General features: G+C 42.8%; 1 protein-coding gene across 1 annotated transcript in view; it reads left to right on the top strand.

Moving 5' to 3' along the window:
- SLC6A1 (solute carrier family 6 member 1) overlaps positions 1–17,255 on the top strand; it is a 60,065-nt gene that overhangs the window by 39,678 nt on the left and 3,132 nt on the right. Inside the window, exons 6-12 of the mRNA XM_043965349.1 lie at positions 545–654; positions 2,942–3,074; positions 6,336–6,470; positions 6,616–6,719; positions 7,679–7,803; positions 13,946–14,058; positions 15,287–15,418. Coding sequence (XP_043821284.1) covers positions 545–654; positions 2,942–3,074; positions 6,336–6,470; positions 6,616–6,719; positions 7,679–7,803; positions 13,946–14,058; positions 15,287–15,418 — 852 coding nt within the window. The remainder of the gene's footprint in view (positions 1–544; positions 655–2,941; positions 3,075–6,335; positions 6,471–6,615; positions 6,720–7,678; positions 7,804–13,945; positions 14,059–15,286; positions 15,419–17,255) is intronic.

Raw genomic sequence — 17,255 nt, 5'->3', positions numbered from 1 at the left:
ACCTTTAGGTCTTCTTTCATACCCTGGGGTCACTCAAATTCTGAAGGTCTCTGAAGAGTGGCCAGTCATAACTCTAGGTTCCCTTCTTAGAAAGGGACCTAGACCCAAGCCCTACTGCCTAAAAATGTTACTTCCTGAGATCAGTTGATGCAGAAATCACCCTCAATAGTGAAAGAGCTACATCCAATGAGCAGAACACCCGTGACATGCTGCCTGGTGCAGGGACAGAACCTGACTTAGTCCCTCTTAGGGGAGACAATCTATCCTCCAAACCAAAGCCAAATCATGATGGAACAGTTTGTTCCCCTTGGCTGGATCTCTTTCCCACGGGTACTGCCATTGTCTCCTTAAGCAGTGACCTTGTCAAGGCACTCAGTTGGGGTCCAGGCAAGACTCTGACCAGTACAAATGCTAATCCTCCCCATGGCCTCAGCCTTGGTCTTGAGAGCAGAGTGTAAGAGTGACTGCTCCACTCCCCCCCCCAACCTTGCCTGGTCCTTACTGTGGTTCCTGTTGAGTCTCTGGCCTGATTGTCTCTCCATAGACTCTTCCCTGGAGACACTGTGAAAATTCTTGGAACACAGACCGCTGCTTCTCCAACTACAGCATCGCAAACACCACCAATATGACCAGTGCTGTGGTGGAATTCTGGGAGTAAGTCTGGCACTTCCCCTTCACTCCTCAAATCGATGAGCTGGACCCCAGAATCCTAGTCAAAGATTTAGAAGAGATGTAGATCATACGGTAACAGATTTGTTATTGTTGTTTGTCCTTCATTCTGGAAGAGTACCATGACAGGTGCCATGACTTGCAATGAATTGGATTTAAGTGAGGGAGGGCTGTACAAAGTCACCAGCTTCACTTTCTCCTCCACAGCCATCTGGGTCCAGTGGCAAGATATACATCAGGATGACTGGAGATGGCTCTAGATGTTTAAGGCAAACAGGGCTAAGTGACTTGTCCAGTGTCATACAGCTAGTAAGTTTCTGAGGTGAGATTTCAGGGCCACTGCTTTATCTGCTGTGCCATCTAGCTGCCTGGTAACAGATTTAAAGTGAGAATGGATCTTTGATGCCATCCTATCCAACACTTTCATTCTATACATTAGAAAACTGAAGCCCAGTGACTTGTCCAAAGTCACATAGGCAGTTAGTGGTAGTGATGAGATTGGGATGCAGATCCTCTGACTTCAAATCTAGTGCTCTTCCCTAGATGCTAATCTCTCTATACTCAGCTCCCTTCCATCTAACAGCATTTATTAAGCACCTACTGTATGCGAAGTACTGTAATGGACACTGGGGATAAAAAGTCAAAACAAAAAACTATACCTGCCTCAAGAACCTTACATTTAACTGGGGATAAAGCATGCAAACAGGTGTGTATTTGAGGAAGTAGAGAACTGATAATATCCCAGGGATATTAGGAAAGACTTTCAGTAGGATATAGCACATGAAGTGAATCTTAAAGAAAATCAAGGTTTCTAAGAGTCAAAGCTAAGAAGGGAATATAGTTCCTTCTTTGAAGGATCTGTCAGAACTTATCCATCAAGAACTTGGGGAAAAGCTGTGCAAAACTGTGGAGGTAGGAAATGGGAATGGGCAAGTCAGTCTATTGGAATGGAACAAAGATTGGGTGAAGGGGTGTAACATGAAATAATTATGAAAGGTCAGCTCTGGAGCTGCATTATGAAGTGCTCTAAGTGATAATCTGAAAACTTCTAGTCCTAGTGGTAATAGGAAACCGGGGGCGGGGGGGCAGGTGATAAGGTCTGACTTGTATTTTAGAAAGATTGTGTTGGAAGCTGGCCTCAGACACTTACTAGATGTGTGACTCTGGGCAAGTCATTTACCCTTGTCTGCCTCAGTTTTCTCATCTATTAAATGAGCTGGAGAAGGAAATGTCAAAGCACTCCAGTATCTTTGCCTAGAAAACCCCAAATGGGGTCACAAAAAGTCAGACACAACTGAAGCAACTGAACAACAACAAAATGGGGAGATTGGATTGGAGGCAGTAGAGTTTGAAAGCCAAGAGTCCAATTAGGAAGTTATTTTTGTAATCTAGTTGAGAGGTGATGAGGACCTAGGATAGTTGCCAAGGAAATGGCTGTAAGATGTATTGTGAAGGTAGAACTAACATAAATAGACAACTCATTGGATGCGGGATGTGAAGGAGATAGAAGAGTTGAGGACCACTTGAAGGCTGCAAACTAGAAGGATGATGGTGTCCGCAACTAACAATTGTAGCATTTGGAAGAGGCTGGATGCCCTGATCCTCTAAACCAAGACTGCCCAGGAGACATACAGTCAACCAATCAAGCAAACACATATTGGTGTTCCAGGCCCTGTGACCGGCACTAAACATACAAAGACCCAAAAATTAAACAGACCCTGCCCCCAAATAGCTAAAATTATGATAGAGGAGACATCGTGTTCAAATATAAGCATATATAAAGGGTAAAAAAGATGGGGAGTGGTGATGCAGAGCCCATGAGCAGTTAGGGTTCATCAAGGAAGGCCTCACTAGGACAGACAGAGACAGAGACAGAGACACAGAGGGAGAGAGAGAGACAAAGAGACAGAGAGACAGGGACAGAGACAGAGAGAGAGAGAGAGAGAGAGAGAGAGAGAGAGAGAGAGAGAGAGAGAGAGAGAGAGAGAAAAGCAGACTCAGGACAATAAGAGAAGAGCTGGATGATATTGGTGCATCAAAAGAGACTGATAGAGACCAGTCAGGAGAAGTAAGAGAGTAGTATCTTCCCATTCCCCTAAATTCCAGTTCCAATCCCCTCTTCCATCCTCTTCTTTCCTCATTCTAATCTCCCTTCCTCATTCTCCTCTTCCTCCCTTACAACCCCTTTGCCCTTCTTCCTCCAGTCATGGGGGCTCCAGTTAATCCTGACAGATGTTTCTTTCTTGTTCCCTCCTCCCCTCCCCCTCCCAAGGCGCAACATGCATCAGATGACAGATGGGTTGGAGAAGCCGGGGCAGATCCGATGGCCGCTCGCCATCACCCTGGCCATTGCCTGGATCTTGGTGTATTTTTGTATCTGGAAAGGTGTTGGCTGGACTGGAAAGGTAAACTACATATGCTCTAAATGGAGGAAAATATCTCTCATGGGCTTTGTTAGGTTTCTACAATGGGTGGTACATTAGACCAGAGGATCTCAGGTCCTTTTAAAGTCTAAGATTCTCAGATGGTGTGTGCCCCGAGGCCAAAAAACAGAAACAGAAAACTAACTTTGTCAGTAGTTTCTGGGTGTGGTCCACCTCATTTTGCTAAAATATAGCACATTCTTTCATGTACTGACTTTCTTCCCAGGTTGGTATATTTCTCCAAGAAATGGTTGCTTTCTTGAACATACCTCCAAATGGACCCTCCCAGCCTGGGTTAGCCATGTGCACAGCAGAGGTAGCTATGCATTTAAGGATTCATTCAGGTTTTAAGCTTTAGACAGCTTACTTTTGGAAAACAATGGGAGCAGGGAGGTGAGGATGGAACATTTGGTGGAAAAGACTGGATTTGGGATCAGAGGATGTGGCTTTTGTTGGGTATTTTTGGGGGGAGAGGCAATCAATGTTTAGTGACTTTCCCAGGGTCACACAGCTACTAAGTATCCAAGGTTGGATTTGAACTCAGGTCTTCCTGACTCCAGGGCTGGTGCTCTATACACTACACCACCTAGCTGCCCCTCAGAGGATGTGGTTTTAAATCCAAACCGCCAATTGTTGCAGTGTTATCTTTGGCAAATCACTTACTGTCTCTGGTCTCAGTTTCCTTATCAGTCAAATAAAAGGGTTTGGAATAGACTATTCCTGAGGATCTTTCTACCTCCAGATCAATGAAACTATAAAACAATAGAGTTTTAAATCCTGCCTCGATGCTTACAATCTGTATGACCCTGGGCAAATGCCATTTAACCTTGAAAGGAGTTGAACTGGATGACCTCTGAGGGCCCCTCCACCTCTATGATCCTGCAGGTTTCTGCCACTTCTAAATCTTTAAAACTAGGAAAATCAGTTTCCAGGGAAAGCCTCAAATATAAAAACAGTTCAGGTATCCCAGAAACACATGGCTCAATGAACCATTTCCTAACCAAAGATGACTGCCTAGGAAGAATCACAGGACTGTGGAATCTTAGAGCTAAAGGGTACCTTAGATAGAATTTGATCCAACCTGCCACATTTGAGAAAATTGAGACCCTCCCCATAAAAAAGAGGAAGTGACTTGCCCAAGGTCACAGAGTCAGTGAGTTGGGGCAGAGCTGAGTCTAGAACCCAGGTCTTCTGACTCATACTCAAATCTTCCTTACTTCTTCCTTCCTTTTACTCAATTGTATGTCCTTGATGTCCCCCCCACCCCAGTACCTTTCTCTGAAGAGGCTGGCCGTGAGTTGGATGGATCATTACAATCCACCAGGGAGACCAATATAAATTAGAAAATTAAGAACTGTCTAGTATTCCATGCCCATCCATTGACTTACTCAAGCCAATCAGGTGTCTTTGTGAATCTTCCCCTTTCCTGTTTTGGAAGCCACAAATCCAAGAAGGATTGAAAGGATAAGCATCCCTTCTGAATAGAATTTAAAAAATAACCCAAACCTAAATAGATACTAGGGAAAAGGAAAAGCATGTGCTGTGCTCACTGAAAGTAATGAGTGTAGCACCGGACACGCTTTGCTACTTTATGGGCATGTAGTACAGTAATAGAGGGAGAGAGCACTGACCAGCTGACCAAGTCCTTCCAGGAGCACTCAGATTTCTGGAAAGGAGTGGAGAATGGTGAGGGATTCAGGGCCCCAATACATCCCACAGCCCTCCCTGAACCACATCTTCCAATTCCGCCTGGCCTCAGCATGCTTTCTCCATCCGAGTGAAAGGCTACAAACTCTTCCCCCTGAGACAGAAACCCACAAGAAGGTAGAAGGAGCTGGCCTGTAGGTGTGTCCACCCATGACCTTCCTGTGTAGAGAGAAAAGGAGGAAGCTGCTCAGTACACCCAGCGACAGGGTAATGAATACAGGCCAGCCTTAATGAAATCTGCTCTTGGGCCCCAGCATAGCTAATAAAAAGCTTCATTCTCCCAGGATGGTGGGAGCTACATGTCTAATTAAGCTACTAGATGAGATGATGGCCTAATTTCATGACAGCTTCTACTACAGAAACAGATTAACTCTGCCAAGGCCAAGCTCCCCATTGCCCCCTGGTAATTCTTGCTCATTTCAGTGATGCCTAAGGGTGAGGGACCACCTCTCTGGCTCATCACTGATTTGCCCAGATGGCCAACAGAGAGCAAGAAGGAGAGGAGAAGCTTCATGGAGAAAAAGACACATTCTCGACTAGTATCTGTATTTGAGGTCAATTTTGGTCCTGAAGAACTAAAGGATCGTTGCCCTAGGGCTAGAAGGGACCTTAAAGGCCTCAGATGGCCGACCCCATCATTTTACATATGAGGAGACTGAGATCTAGCAAAACGAAATGACTTGTCTAAGGTCATGCATGTGGTGTCAGAGGCAGAATTTGAACCCAGATCCTCTGTTTCTGGATACAATGCTTTTTCTACTGTACCATACTGGTTCACCATGATGGGGGCTGCCCTGCGGTTCATGGAGAAAGAAAGAAGGCTCCATCACATCCAACTCCAGACTGATCCTGAGGGCTGGGCTAGCTAAGATTGGGGCAATCACTCAGTCAGCCAACACAAACATTAACTGATATCTACAATGGTCTGAGAATCAGTGGGGCCCAGAAAATCATGAGCTCCTGCCCTCAAGGAGTTAACACTCTAATTCATAACTAATGAACAATCAATTGCAATCAGATTTTTAGTGCTATAGTTCATGAGATCAGAGTATTAGAGTTGGGAAGACCTTAGACATCCTCAATTTTATAGACAGGGAAACTGAGGTTCAAAATTATTCATTGACTTGTTGTAGTCATACAAGTAATAAATAACAGAATTGAGATTCTGCTCAACCCAAATATGCTGACCCAACTCCAGTGCTCTTTGTACATGCCTCCAGTATAGACAGGAAGCATTGATTATTAGGCTGGTTTTAAGGGACTAAATTCTAATGTGCTTCTTTGCCACCTAGTCCAGGAAAACTTCCTGGAGGAAGCTTGAGGCAGGGTGTAAAGGATGGATAGCATGGAGGTAGAATTTATCTAGGTGAAGGGCTCGCCAGGTCAGGATAACAGCATGGACAGAAGAAGCAGGTAAGCTCAGAGTATGCATTGGTTTGTGAGAAAGTGGAGACCCACATCCCTGGGACAATAATCCAGTGATCCAGAGAGCAGTGTTAAGTGAGCCTCACCTTCCGAGTTCTTTCCTCCCACCAGGTGGTCTACTTCTCTGCCACGTACCCGTATGTCATGCTCATCATTCTGTTCTTCCGAGGAGTGACACTGCCTGGGGCCAGAGAGGGCATCCTGTTCTACATCACTCCCAACTTTGGCAAACTGTCTGACTCAGAGGTGAGCCAAGCTGGTCCCCATGCCCCAGGTCAGGTGCTTCCTACTCTGAATGTGTGACCTCTGGGTCCCAGAGTGGTGAGGTCTAGCTATGTGGTTGGCACCACCAGACAAGTCCATACCAATGTGACTTTCATCTGCTCCATAGGTGTGGCTGGATGCGGCTACTCAGATCTTTTTCTCCTACGGTCTGGGTCTTGGATCCCTCATTGCTCTAGGGAGTTACAACCCATTCCACAACAATGTCTATAGGTAGGAAGAGCCCTTCTCCTAGTGCTTGCCTTTCTTTTACAGTCTCCTTTATCTAACTTCTCTTTGGTCTGATTCCTTTTCTTTCCCCCCATGTGCTTCTCTCTCTTTGTTTCTCTGTCTCTCCCTCTCTGTCTCTCTCTTTCTCTGTCTCTGTGTCTCTCTCCTCTCTCTGTCTCTCTCTGTCTCTCTCTCTGTCTTTCTCTCTGTCTCTGCCTGTCTCTCTATCTCTGTATCTCTCTGTGTCTCTGGCTCTCTCTGGCTCTCTGTATCTCTTTCTGTCTCTGTTTCTCTGTGTATCTCTCTCTGCCTCTGTCTTTCTGTCTCTCTCTCTCTGTCTCTCTGTCTGTCTCTCTCTCTCTCTCACTCACACACACACACACACACACACACACACACACACACACACATAACAGGTTCCCTCTCTGATTTCTCCTTATTTTCATCATCCCCCCTCTCTCTGCCCATTTGGTTACATTTTGTTTCTAACATTTTCACCTATCTGTAATGATTTCTTCTGTCTAACCCTTATTTTCCTCTCACCCCTCTCCAATTCTATCCCCTCTCTAGCCCTACATTCCACTTCTGACCCCTTTGCCCCATCTCAATAATTCCATATATTTTCTATATCTCCCCTTCTTTTACCCCTTTCTGATGTCATCTTTTCTCTGTCACCTCCCTCTGAACCAACCCTTCCTCCATCTCTATCTTCCTTCTCTGACTCCTATCTAGTCTCATCATCTCACTATCTCTGTTTTTTTCCACTAGCCCTTTTATTCTCAAACTCTTCCTTCTACTTATCTCCAATCCCTCTCTGATACAATCCCCTCATTGTTATCATCTCTGACTTTTCTACCTCCTTATCCTCTATGACCCTTGTTCCTAGCTCAGTTTGTTCTATCTTTGTATCTCCTTTATCATCAACCATCTCCGTCTGACTCCCTTTGCTTTCTTTGTTTCAGAGACTCTATCATCGTTTGCTGCATCAATTCCTGCACCAGCATGTTTGCTGGTTTTGTCATATTCTCCATTGTGGGCTTTATGGCAAATGTAACCAAGAGGCCAATTGCTGATGTTGCAGCCTCAGGTCAGTTACCATGTCCTAACTCCCATGTTTCCCTGGTAGCCTCTCTGAACAGACTTGATTGAAGGGAAACTCGCTTGAAAAGACATTGTATAATGATGTTAATCTCTGGCTCTAGTCTGGTCTGGTCCTAGGCACTTTAAGGGGCAGGGCAGGGGGAGGGGTTAGAGATGGCCTATTCCCTTCCTTCTAGAAAATCAGAATGTCATAGAGTATCATGGTCTCATAGAAATGGTGGGGACCATCAAGAACATCTAGACCACCCCCTCATTTAAAACTGAGGAATATAAGATTGTCACAGATTTTGACTTGGTGTCCATAACATGGTCTCCTGACTCAGAAATCCAACACCCTTTTCGCTACACAATGTTGCCTCCAACTCAGACACACAGGGTTCCAGGACAAGAATCATAAGAAACAACTTCAGTAGTCAAGTGTTTTCATCGAGTGGGCTGAGCTAAGGCATCCTTCCCACCCTGGACTAATATTTTGTTTCCTAAGAAACATGACTCAAGGAAAACCAGCTAATTACATGGTAGAATTATGGAATCTAAGAGCTGGAAGGGACTTTAGTTGTCATCTAGTCCAACCCTAACATGAAGCACAAATTGCCTCCACAATATCTTTTTTTAAATAATATTTTGTAGGGGCAGCTAGGTGGTGCAGTGGATAGAGCACTGGCCCTGGAGTCAGGAGGACCTGAGTTCAAATCCAGCCATAGACACTGGACACTTACTAGCTGTGTGACCCTGGGCAAGTCACTTAACGCCAATTGTCTTACAAAAAAATAATATTTTGTTTTTCCCCAATTACGTGTTAAAATATTTTTTAAAATTGAGTTACATTTTCTATCCCTCCTTTACTCTCCCTCCCTCTTCCCTGAGATGGTAAACAACCTGATATAGGTTATACATGTTCAATCATGTAAAAAATTTACATATCAATTATTTTGTACAACAAGACATAAACAGAAGGAAGGAAATAAGAAAATAAGGAAGGAGAAAGAGAAAGAGAAAGGAAGAAAGAGAAAAAAAGAAAATGGAAAATAAGCTTCAGTCTGTGTTCAGATAATATCAGTTCTTTCTCTGGAGGTGGATAGAATGTTTTATCATAATTCCTTTGGGACTTTCTCAGATTGTTGTATTTCTGATAATAGTTGTCATTCACAGTTCCTCATCGTATGATATTGCTATTACTGCGTATAGCCTTCTCTTGGTTTTTCTCACTTCACTTTACATCAGTTCATATAAGTCTTTCCAGGCCTTTCTGAAATCATCCTGCTTGTCATTTCTTATAGCACAATAACATTCCACTACAATCACATACACAACTTGTTCAGCTATTCCCCAGTTGAGTGGGCATCTCCTCAGTTTCCAATTCTTTGCCACACAAAAAGATCTGCAATAAGTATTTTTTTGCCAAGTAGGTTCTTTTCCCTTTTTAAAAATTTCTTTGAGGGGGCAGCTAGGTGGCGCAGTGGATAGAGCATGGGCCCTGGAGTCAGGAGTATCTGAGTTCAAATCTGGCCTCAGACATTTAACACTTACTAGCTGTGTGACCCTGGGCAAGTCACTTAACCCCAATTGCCTCACTAAAAAAAAAAAAAAAAAATTTCTTTGAGCTATAGACCTAGCAACCACAACATGTCTAATAAGGGGTTGTCAAACCATTGCCTAAACACCCAGAGTGATGGGGTATTTACTACTACCATCAATGCTGTGAGGCAGCCTATTTCATTTTCGAAGCATGATGACCATTTTTAAAAAGGTCTTTTGTAATTATAGGTTTCCCTCCTGTAACTCTCTTCCTCTCCCAGTCCATTTGCACCTAATTCTGGAGATATACAGAATCAATCCACTGTCTATTTCATCGAACACTATTTCAAACCGTGATGCAGGAACAAGAGTGTTAAATTGGTAGTCAGAGGATCTGAGTGCAAATTTTGACCCTATCTCTTATTATGTGTGTGACCTAAGGCAAGTGACTTCAAGTGACTTCAACTGCTTTGGACTTCAGTTTTCCCATCCGTAAAAATGAGGAGATTCAATTAGAAGATCTTCAAGGTTCCTTCCAGTTCTTTGGTCCCTGGTATTCTATCAACAAAGTGTTTTGAGACAATAAGCATTAATCTAATAGGAATAAGACATGAATGCAAATAATGACCACACAGTTTTAGATGTGTAAAAATAATGCAAAAATGTTACAAAATCCGAGGGAGAGAACATATCTGGTTGAGGGACTCAAGGAAGACTCCTCCTATCTATCACCCATGTATTCTGTCATTCAATAAACATTTCTTCTTTTTAGATACCTCTAGCCCCTCACATCCTCAATATTCTCTAGTGGACAATGAGAAGTTATGGTTTGTTTCACTCCTTTCCAGCCTTTTCTCTATGTTTTTCTACTCTATTGCTTTATAACCTGATTTGCATTTCTAAGACATCAAAGCCAACTCATAGAATGGTAGAAAGAGACAATACCATAGTACAGAGAAAGTTGACACTGGAAGGAACTTTAAGGCATTCATTGTCAGAATTGGAAAAAGACTTAGAACTCACAATGTTAAAAACTGGGAGACCTTAAAACATGGAATGCTAGAATATTGACTATTAGAAATGAGAATGTTAGATCATAGAACGTTTGAATCTAGCATGCCAGAAGGGGGAAGAACCACAGAAATCATCTATTCTGGGGGATTCTTATCCTTTTTAGTGTTATCGACCCTCTTTAACTGTCTAGTTAAGCCCATGGACCCCTTCTCAGAAAACATTTTAATAATGTTAAAAGTTCAGTTAGAACTTAGTGAAAATAAAGATGTAATTTTTCCCCATTCAAGCTCATAGGTTCCTGGGAGTCTTCCCATGGACCCCAGGTTAAGAGCCCTAGATCTATTCCAACTCCCTCAGCTTATAGCTGAAGACCATAAATGTAAAGGGACTTAGGCAAAATGGCACAGAGAGTTGGTAGCCAGAAATAAAATTCAGGTCACCATATTCCTGGTCTGGCTCTCTTTACCTCCTCCTTCTTCCTCTCTACTCTCTAACTCTCCTTCCCCAAGAAGTTTGGGCACGAGTGGGTAGAATTCCATCAACAAATACTTAATGAGCCTCTATTACAGGCAAAGTACCGTGCCACATCCTATGGAGGGGAGGATGCTAAGAAAAGTCAGACTGAGCCAGTGGGATGCAGATAAAGAATACCAGACTTGAATTGAGAATACCAAGGCTTGAGTTCCAATTATCATCAGGTCATGGATTTTGGAGCTAGAAGGGATCTCAAAGGCCATCTAGTCCAGCCCCTTCATTTTACAAATGAGGAAATTGAGGCCCATGGCGATTAGGTAACAAAGAGTAAAATTGGAGACAGGATTTAAATTCATAAGTCTGGAGCTGGGGTCTCAAAGATCATCTAGTTCAATCTCCTATTTTTTTTACAGATGAGGAAACTGAAGCTAAGGGAAATTAGGTGACTTATCTAAGGTCACACAGGTAGTAAGCATCAGGAGCAGGATTTGAAAACATATCCTCTGACCCTAGAGTTAGTGCTTGTTCTCACAGATCATTTCCCTTCTCTAAACCTGTTTGCCCATCTGAAATATGGAGTTAATCATATTTACCTACTTTCCACATGGGATTTCTATGATGAAAGTGAATTATATACAAGTTATATACAATTATACTAGTTATATACAATTATATACAAGTAAATTATAAAAGGACATAGACCCTACCCTCAAGGGGCCAACAATCTAATTGGAGTGGTAAATGCAAATAGCTACTCCACAGGTCAGTATGGGGTAAGTGATACAGACAATAGGTACTGTAGGAGATCAGAGGAGAGAGAAGGAACCAGGGAGAAGATAATTAATTTTCTGTATTTTGAGATTCACGGTTGATAGTCTTTCGGTTCTCTGAGGCTTGAGCAGAAATCTATTAACTATTCTACCCTTAGCCAAGAAGTCTAAAATTAGAAAGCTACTTATTAATAAATTCTTAAGCAGCTGTTATTTTGCCTTTGATAGGGTTCACAACCTTGGAGAGGCCATGACCTAGAGCTAGTCTGGGACCAGGGCTAGTCCCCCAAAGAACCATGTTCAGGGTCACCAGAAGGCTCTTTTCACAATCCACCAGAAGCACCTCCATGCCCCATTCATGCTGTGTGAAGTTTTGTATTGGCATGAGAAAAGGTGGGGGAGTAGTGTGAGAATTGTTATGGAAGTCACCATCCAAAAAAATGATTTACTGAAAGTCTATTGTGTGTTTATGAAATATGACTGCAGAATAAACAAGTTACAATGGCTAACATTTATGTAGCACCTTAAAATCTGCAAAGTTCTTTACAAATATTAGCTCTTTACAACAGCCTGGGGAGATAGGAAGAGAGGAAGAGGAGGAAGAGAAGGAGGAGGGGGAGGAGAAGGAGGAAGAGAAGGAAGAAGAGGAGAAGAAAGAGGAAGAGGATAAAAAGGAGGAGGAAGAGAAGGAGGAGGAGGAAGAACAGGATGAGGAAGAGAAGAAGAAAAGGAGGAGAAATATGTATATAGGACTGTAAAATCCTTTACATGTATTAAATTATTTGATCCTCAAATAACCCTGGGAGGAAGTTGCTATTATTATCTCCATTTTACAGTTGAGGAAACTGAGGCTGCTCTTATTTGTTCCTCAAAACAATGATGTAAAATTGTGCTATAATAATCCTTGTTTTATAGTTGAGGACATGGGAGGCAGCTAGATGGCACAGTGGGTAAATCACAAGCCCTGGATTCAGGAGTACCTGAGTTCAAATTCAACCTCAGAGATTTGACACTTAATACTGTGTGACCTTGGACAAGTCACTTAACCCCCATTTCCCCACAAAATTTTTTTAAAAAGAAAGAAATATAGTTGAGGACATTGAGGCTGATAGAGGTTAATTGACTTGCCATAGGTCACATGGAAAATGAGTATCTGATGCAAGATTTAAGCTCAGGTCTTCCTGATGTCAAACCCTGGAGTCTATGCACAATGCCACCCACCTGAACGTCACCTTCTAACAAAAACAGTGGACGCTTTGGCACCTGTTGCTTGGCAGGTCAGGAGATACATGAGAATTAAGTCTGAAGAGAGGTTAGAGGTTATCTAGTCCAATGCCTTCAATTTACAAATGAGGAAAATGATCCTCCAGAGGTGAAGTGACTTGTCCAAGGTCACACAGTAAATAGTATGGAACCTTGAACTGCTAGTGTTCTTTCAGATACCCTGAATTTTCATGGGTCTGGACGGGGCTGCTTTTCTGCTCTGCTTCATACCAAGAGAAGCCTTACCAGGGTTATCAGAGAGAGAAAAAAGGGTAATGGTGTTCTCTGATTTACTCGTGTTCCCAGTTCATTGACAATGCAGAGTTCAAATAAACTAACAAGCATTTAAGAGCCAATTCTGTGCCAAGCACCATGTTAAGCACTGAAGATACAAAAAAGGGGAAAAGCCTCCTTAAGGAGCTTCAAATCTGATTGATGAGGTGACATGCAAACAGCTATATAAAAATAAGATACATCCTGGATATATAGGATAAACTGGAGATAACCAATAGAGGGAAGAAGGCATGCACATTAAAGAGCCTTGGGAAAGGCTTCTTCTAAAAGGTAGAATTTTAGCTGGGACTTGAAGAAAGAATACAAATCAGGAGATGGAGATGAAGAGGCAGCGAATTCTAGGCATGGGAGACAGCCATGGAAAATACTTTGAGTTGGGAGATAATGTCTTGTGCTAGAAATGGTCTGGTTTCCGAGTTTATTGGTGGAGTGAGGCACAAGAAGACTGGAGAGGCAGAGAAGGGCTGGATTATGAAGTCTCTGAACACCAGAGGATTGTCTATTTAATCCTGAAGCTGATACGGAGTGCAGGAGTTTTCTGATTAGGAGATGACATAGTCAGACCCAGGCTTTTGGAAAATCCTATTTGATTGACATGGAGAAGATGGAGCTGAGGGCGAAGAGACTTTAGGCAGAGACACCAATTGTGACAGTCCAGGCTTGAGTTAATTAGGGCTTTCTTCACTGTGGTCCTGAACTTCTTCATGGAGGAGAGAAGGGGACCTATACAAGGGATGTTAAGTTAGAAACTCAATAAAATGCAAATTGAATTAAATTGGACTGAATCTTTTCCAGGCCCGGGGCTGGCATTCTTGGCATACCCAGAAGCAGTAACTCAGCTGCCCATCTCTCCACTGTGGGCCATCCTCTTCTTCTCCATGCTGCTTATGCTGGGCATTGACAGTCAGGTGAGTATTCCTCAGCAGGCTTTTCCCTCTGTAGCCTATTCTCTGGCTTCATAAGAGGAAAGGATTGAGGGCTAGAATGCATATTAAGAACCTCCCACTTTACAGATGAGAAAATCAAGGCCTAGAGGTCAGTGACTTGACCAAGTCACACAAGTAGTAAGTGATGGGCGGGATTCAGGCACTGTTTCTCTCATCCAAACCTTGTCATTCTTGCACCATACCTGGGATTTGGCTGGATGGCATGGCACTGGCTATTTAATAGCCTGCTAGGAGATCTTCTAGGATTTGAGTATCCAGTGGTTTGGAATTCCTGGCTACAGACTGTGACGTGATCCTAGGATCTGAGTTGGAAAGGGAACCTTAAGAGTCATGTCATCTAGAATCACACCCAATATTTTTTTCATAAAAGTATTTTATTATTTTCCAGTTACATGTAAAAATAGTTCTCAACATTTGTTTTCATAAAATTTTTAGTTCCAAATTTTTTTCCTTCCCTCCCTTCTCGCCTCCCTCCCCAAGACAAAAGGCAATCTGATATAGTTCTATATGTAGAATCACACTAAGTATATTTCAGCATTAGTCATGTTGGAATCACACCCAATAGAGAAATTCTCTCTATACCATTCTTGACAGATAGACATCCCTCCTTTATTAGGTTGAGCCCCTGGAGGGTGAGGACTGGCTTTTGCCTCTTTTGGTATCCCTGGCACTTAGCACAGTGTGTGTCACAGAGTGGGTGCTTAATAAATTTTTATTGACTGACTGGAGGTGTTTAATAAATGCTTTTTTAGCCGACTGCCTGTATACTTTCTGAGACAAAAGGCTCCCTAGCTCGTAAGACATATCATCCCATTGTTAGACTGTTCTAACAATGCTACCTGCCTGACAATACCACCGTACTCGGTTTTCTGAGAATTCCAAGGCAAGAGCCAAAGACAAAATCTTTATTCCTGGAGACATCTCTGTGATTTGGTTTGGCATCAACGTGTCAAGCCCAGCCCTAAAGAGTTCTGGGTGGGGCCAGAGGGCAAAAGTGAAGGTTGATGCCTTTGGGTGAATGTTTGGAGGGATTAGGTCTTCTCCTAAACCTAGGACCCCCAGGACAGGCAGGACCATTCATCTCTCATGCTAGTTAGTCTGAATGGGATGTGAGCTTGTTGAGAGGTCTGGAGTTCACTGAGGTCTCTGAGGGAGGGGACCGACCTCCTCTGTATTATCTTCCTGGAAGTTCTGCACTGTGGAAGGATTCATCACGGCCCTGGTCGACGAGTTCCCAAGATTGCTCCGCAGCCGAAGGGAGCTCTTCATTGCCATTGTGTGCATTGTCTCCTACCTGATTGGCCTCTCCAACATCACTCAGGTGAGTGTTACTTTCCTCTCCCTTCTGTCACCTCCATCTCTGCTTCCCACCTCCAGACCTCTCCTCGTTCCCAGGACCTCTTACTAAGGACTTCTGAACTGAGTAATAATGGCTTTCATTTATATGGTGCTATAAGGTTTGCAAAGCATTGCCACCTATTATGGCTTGGGGAAAGTCCAAAAGAGAATAGTACGGCTCCAGAGAAGAGACCAAGACCCTTGGCGTTTATTGAGCGCAGTCTTCCCTTTCTCCCTTCATTCATTCATTCAGAATATTTTTTACTAAGTGACTACTCTGCCTAGCTGGGAGCCAGGTGCTTTGAAAAGATACAGAAGAAGACACAATCCCCACCCTCAAGGAGCTTACTGTTTATTTAAGGAGAGGAAACAGTAACCTAATAATGGGGATTTCACCACCAGGAATTCTTGGATGGGGAAACTCCCTCCCTCTACCAGTGCAAATCAGCACTTGTGCCAATTGTAGTCATAAATCGCTGCCTGGAACATCAGAGCAGGAAGTAAGGAGATGCCATGGGTCACATGGGCAGTACGTGTCAAAGGAGAGACTTCTGTTCTGGCCTTTTCTGGGACCAAGTCCAGCTCTCTCTCCATTATACTAGCCTTCCCCTCATTGACAAATCATTAAGTTTAATCACAGTCTGCATGTAGCCAACCTTTGGCCAAACACACAGGGGTCACTATAGAGAGATTCAAGGAAGGGGAATGACATGCCCAACAGGATGTAAACAAATCCTCATGTCTCACTGCCCCCTATAAATGTGTCAAAAGACAAGTTTTGCAAATAAAAATCCGAGAGTAGTCCTGGGGTCATGCCAGAATTATGAAAACCATGAATGAGTGAATGTTACAAAATTTCAGAGGAAGGAGTGACCTCTGAGAAGAATTCATGGAGGAGCAGGATTTTTTTTCTATTTCAAGTCAATAAAGTTATTGATTCCAGGTAGCTCTGCCTTCTAGAAAAAAACATTATTCATATTAATCAAAGTAGATCTTTTACTATCTTCCAAAACAGTGATACTAAGTGCAAAAAGAAATGGGAGTCACTAAACCATACATAAGCATCCCTGTGAGCCTTAGGTTGACTTAGAAAACCACATATTGACATTATCTATATTTTATTGCATTTTGCTAAACATTTCCCAATTACATTTTAATCTGGTTTGGGCCACACTTCAGAGTGTTGTGAGCTGTGTGCAAATTACTAAGTCATTCTTTGAGAGATGGCATGGCATAATGGATAGATCACTGGCTTTGGCAATAGGAAGACCTAGGTTCAGGTCTCATCTCTGACATATTGCTTATGTGTGGCCATGGAAAAGTCACTTCTCAGAGACCCAGAAAACTCCCTAAGTTTATAAGTTACAGAGAAGTTAATAATATGCATCACCGGAGGGAGTTTCCATACTAAGTTACTCCCTATACCAATGAAATCAAAGATCTGGGCCCATAAAATTAAAATTTTTTATGTCATCCCATGCCACCCGACACCGAAATATACTACTTTGTTCTCTCACTTAAATGCCATTAGGATATTGGGACCCCAGGTAGTTATGGGGTCCATCTTTCCACCTCTGCCTGGAAAGTAGAAGAGTCTAAACTCCAGCTGTTCTATAGAATCACTTTATCTATTTCCCCCCAAAATTTACATAGAACACATACATGCACACATTGAAAGAACACTTTAAATTTTACAATGCCTCCTCACACTAGTCCTATGAAACAGTAAATCAAAGTCTTCAACCCTTCTAACACATAGTCTTCCCTGATTTTACTTTCTGTTTTGTGTTTAACTTTCAAGCCTCTCAATGCTATCTCAG

Source organism: Dromiciops gliroides, chromosome 1, assembly GCF_019393635.1.
Source record: "Dromiciops gliroides isolate mDroGli1 chromosome 1, mDroGli1.pri, whole genome shotgun sequence".
In the NCBI taxonomy this organism is placed as follows: domain Eukaryota; kingdom Metazoa; phylum Chordata; class Mammalia; order Microbiotheria; family Microbiotheriidae; genus Dromiciops; species Dromiciops gliroides.
Note: the sequence above shows the minus strand (reverse complement) of the source record. Positions and strands in the feature narration are given on the sequence as shown.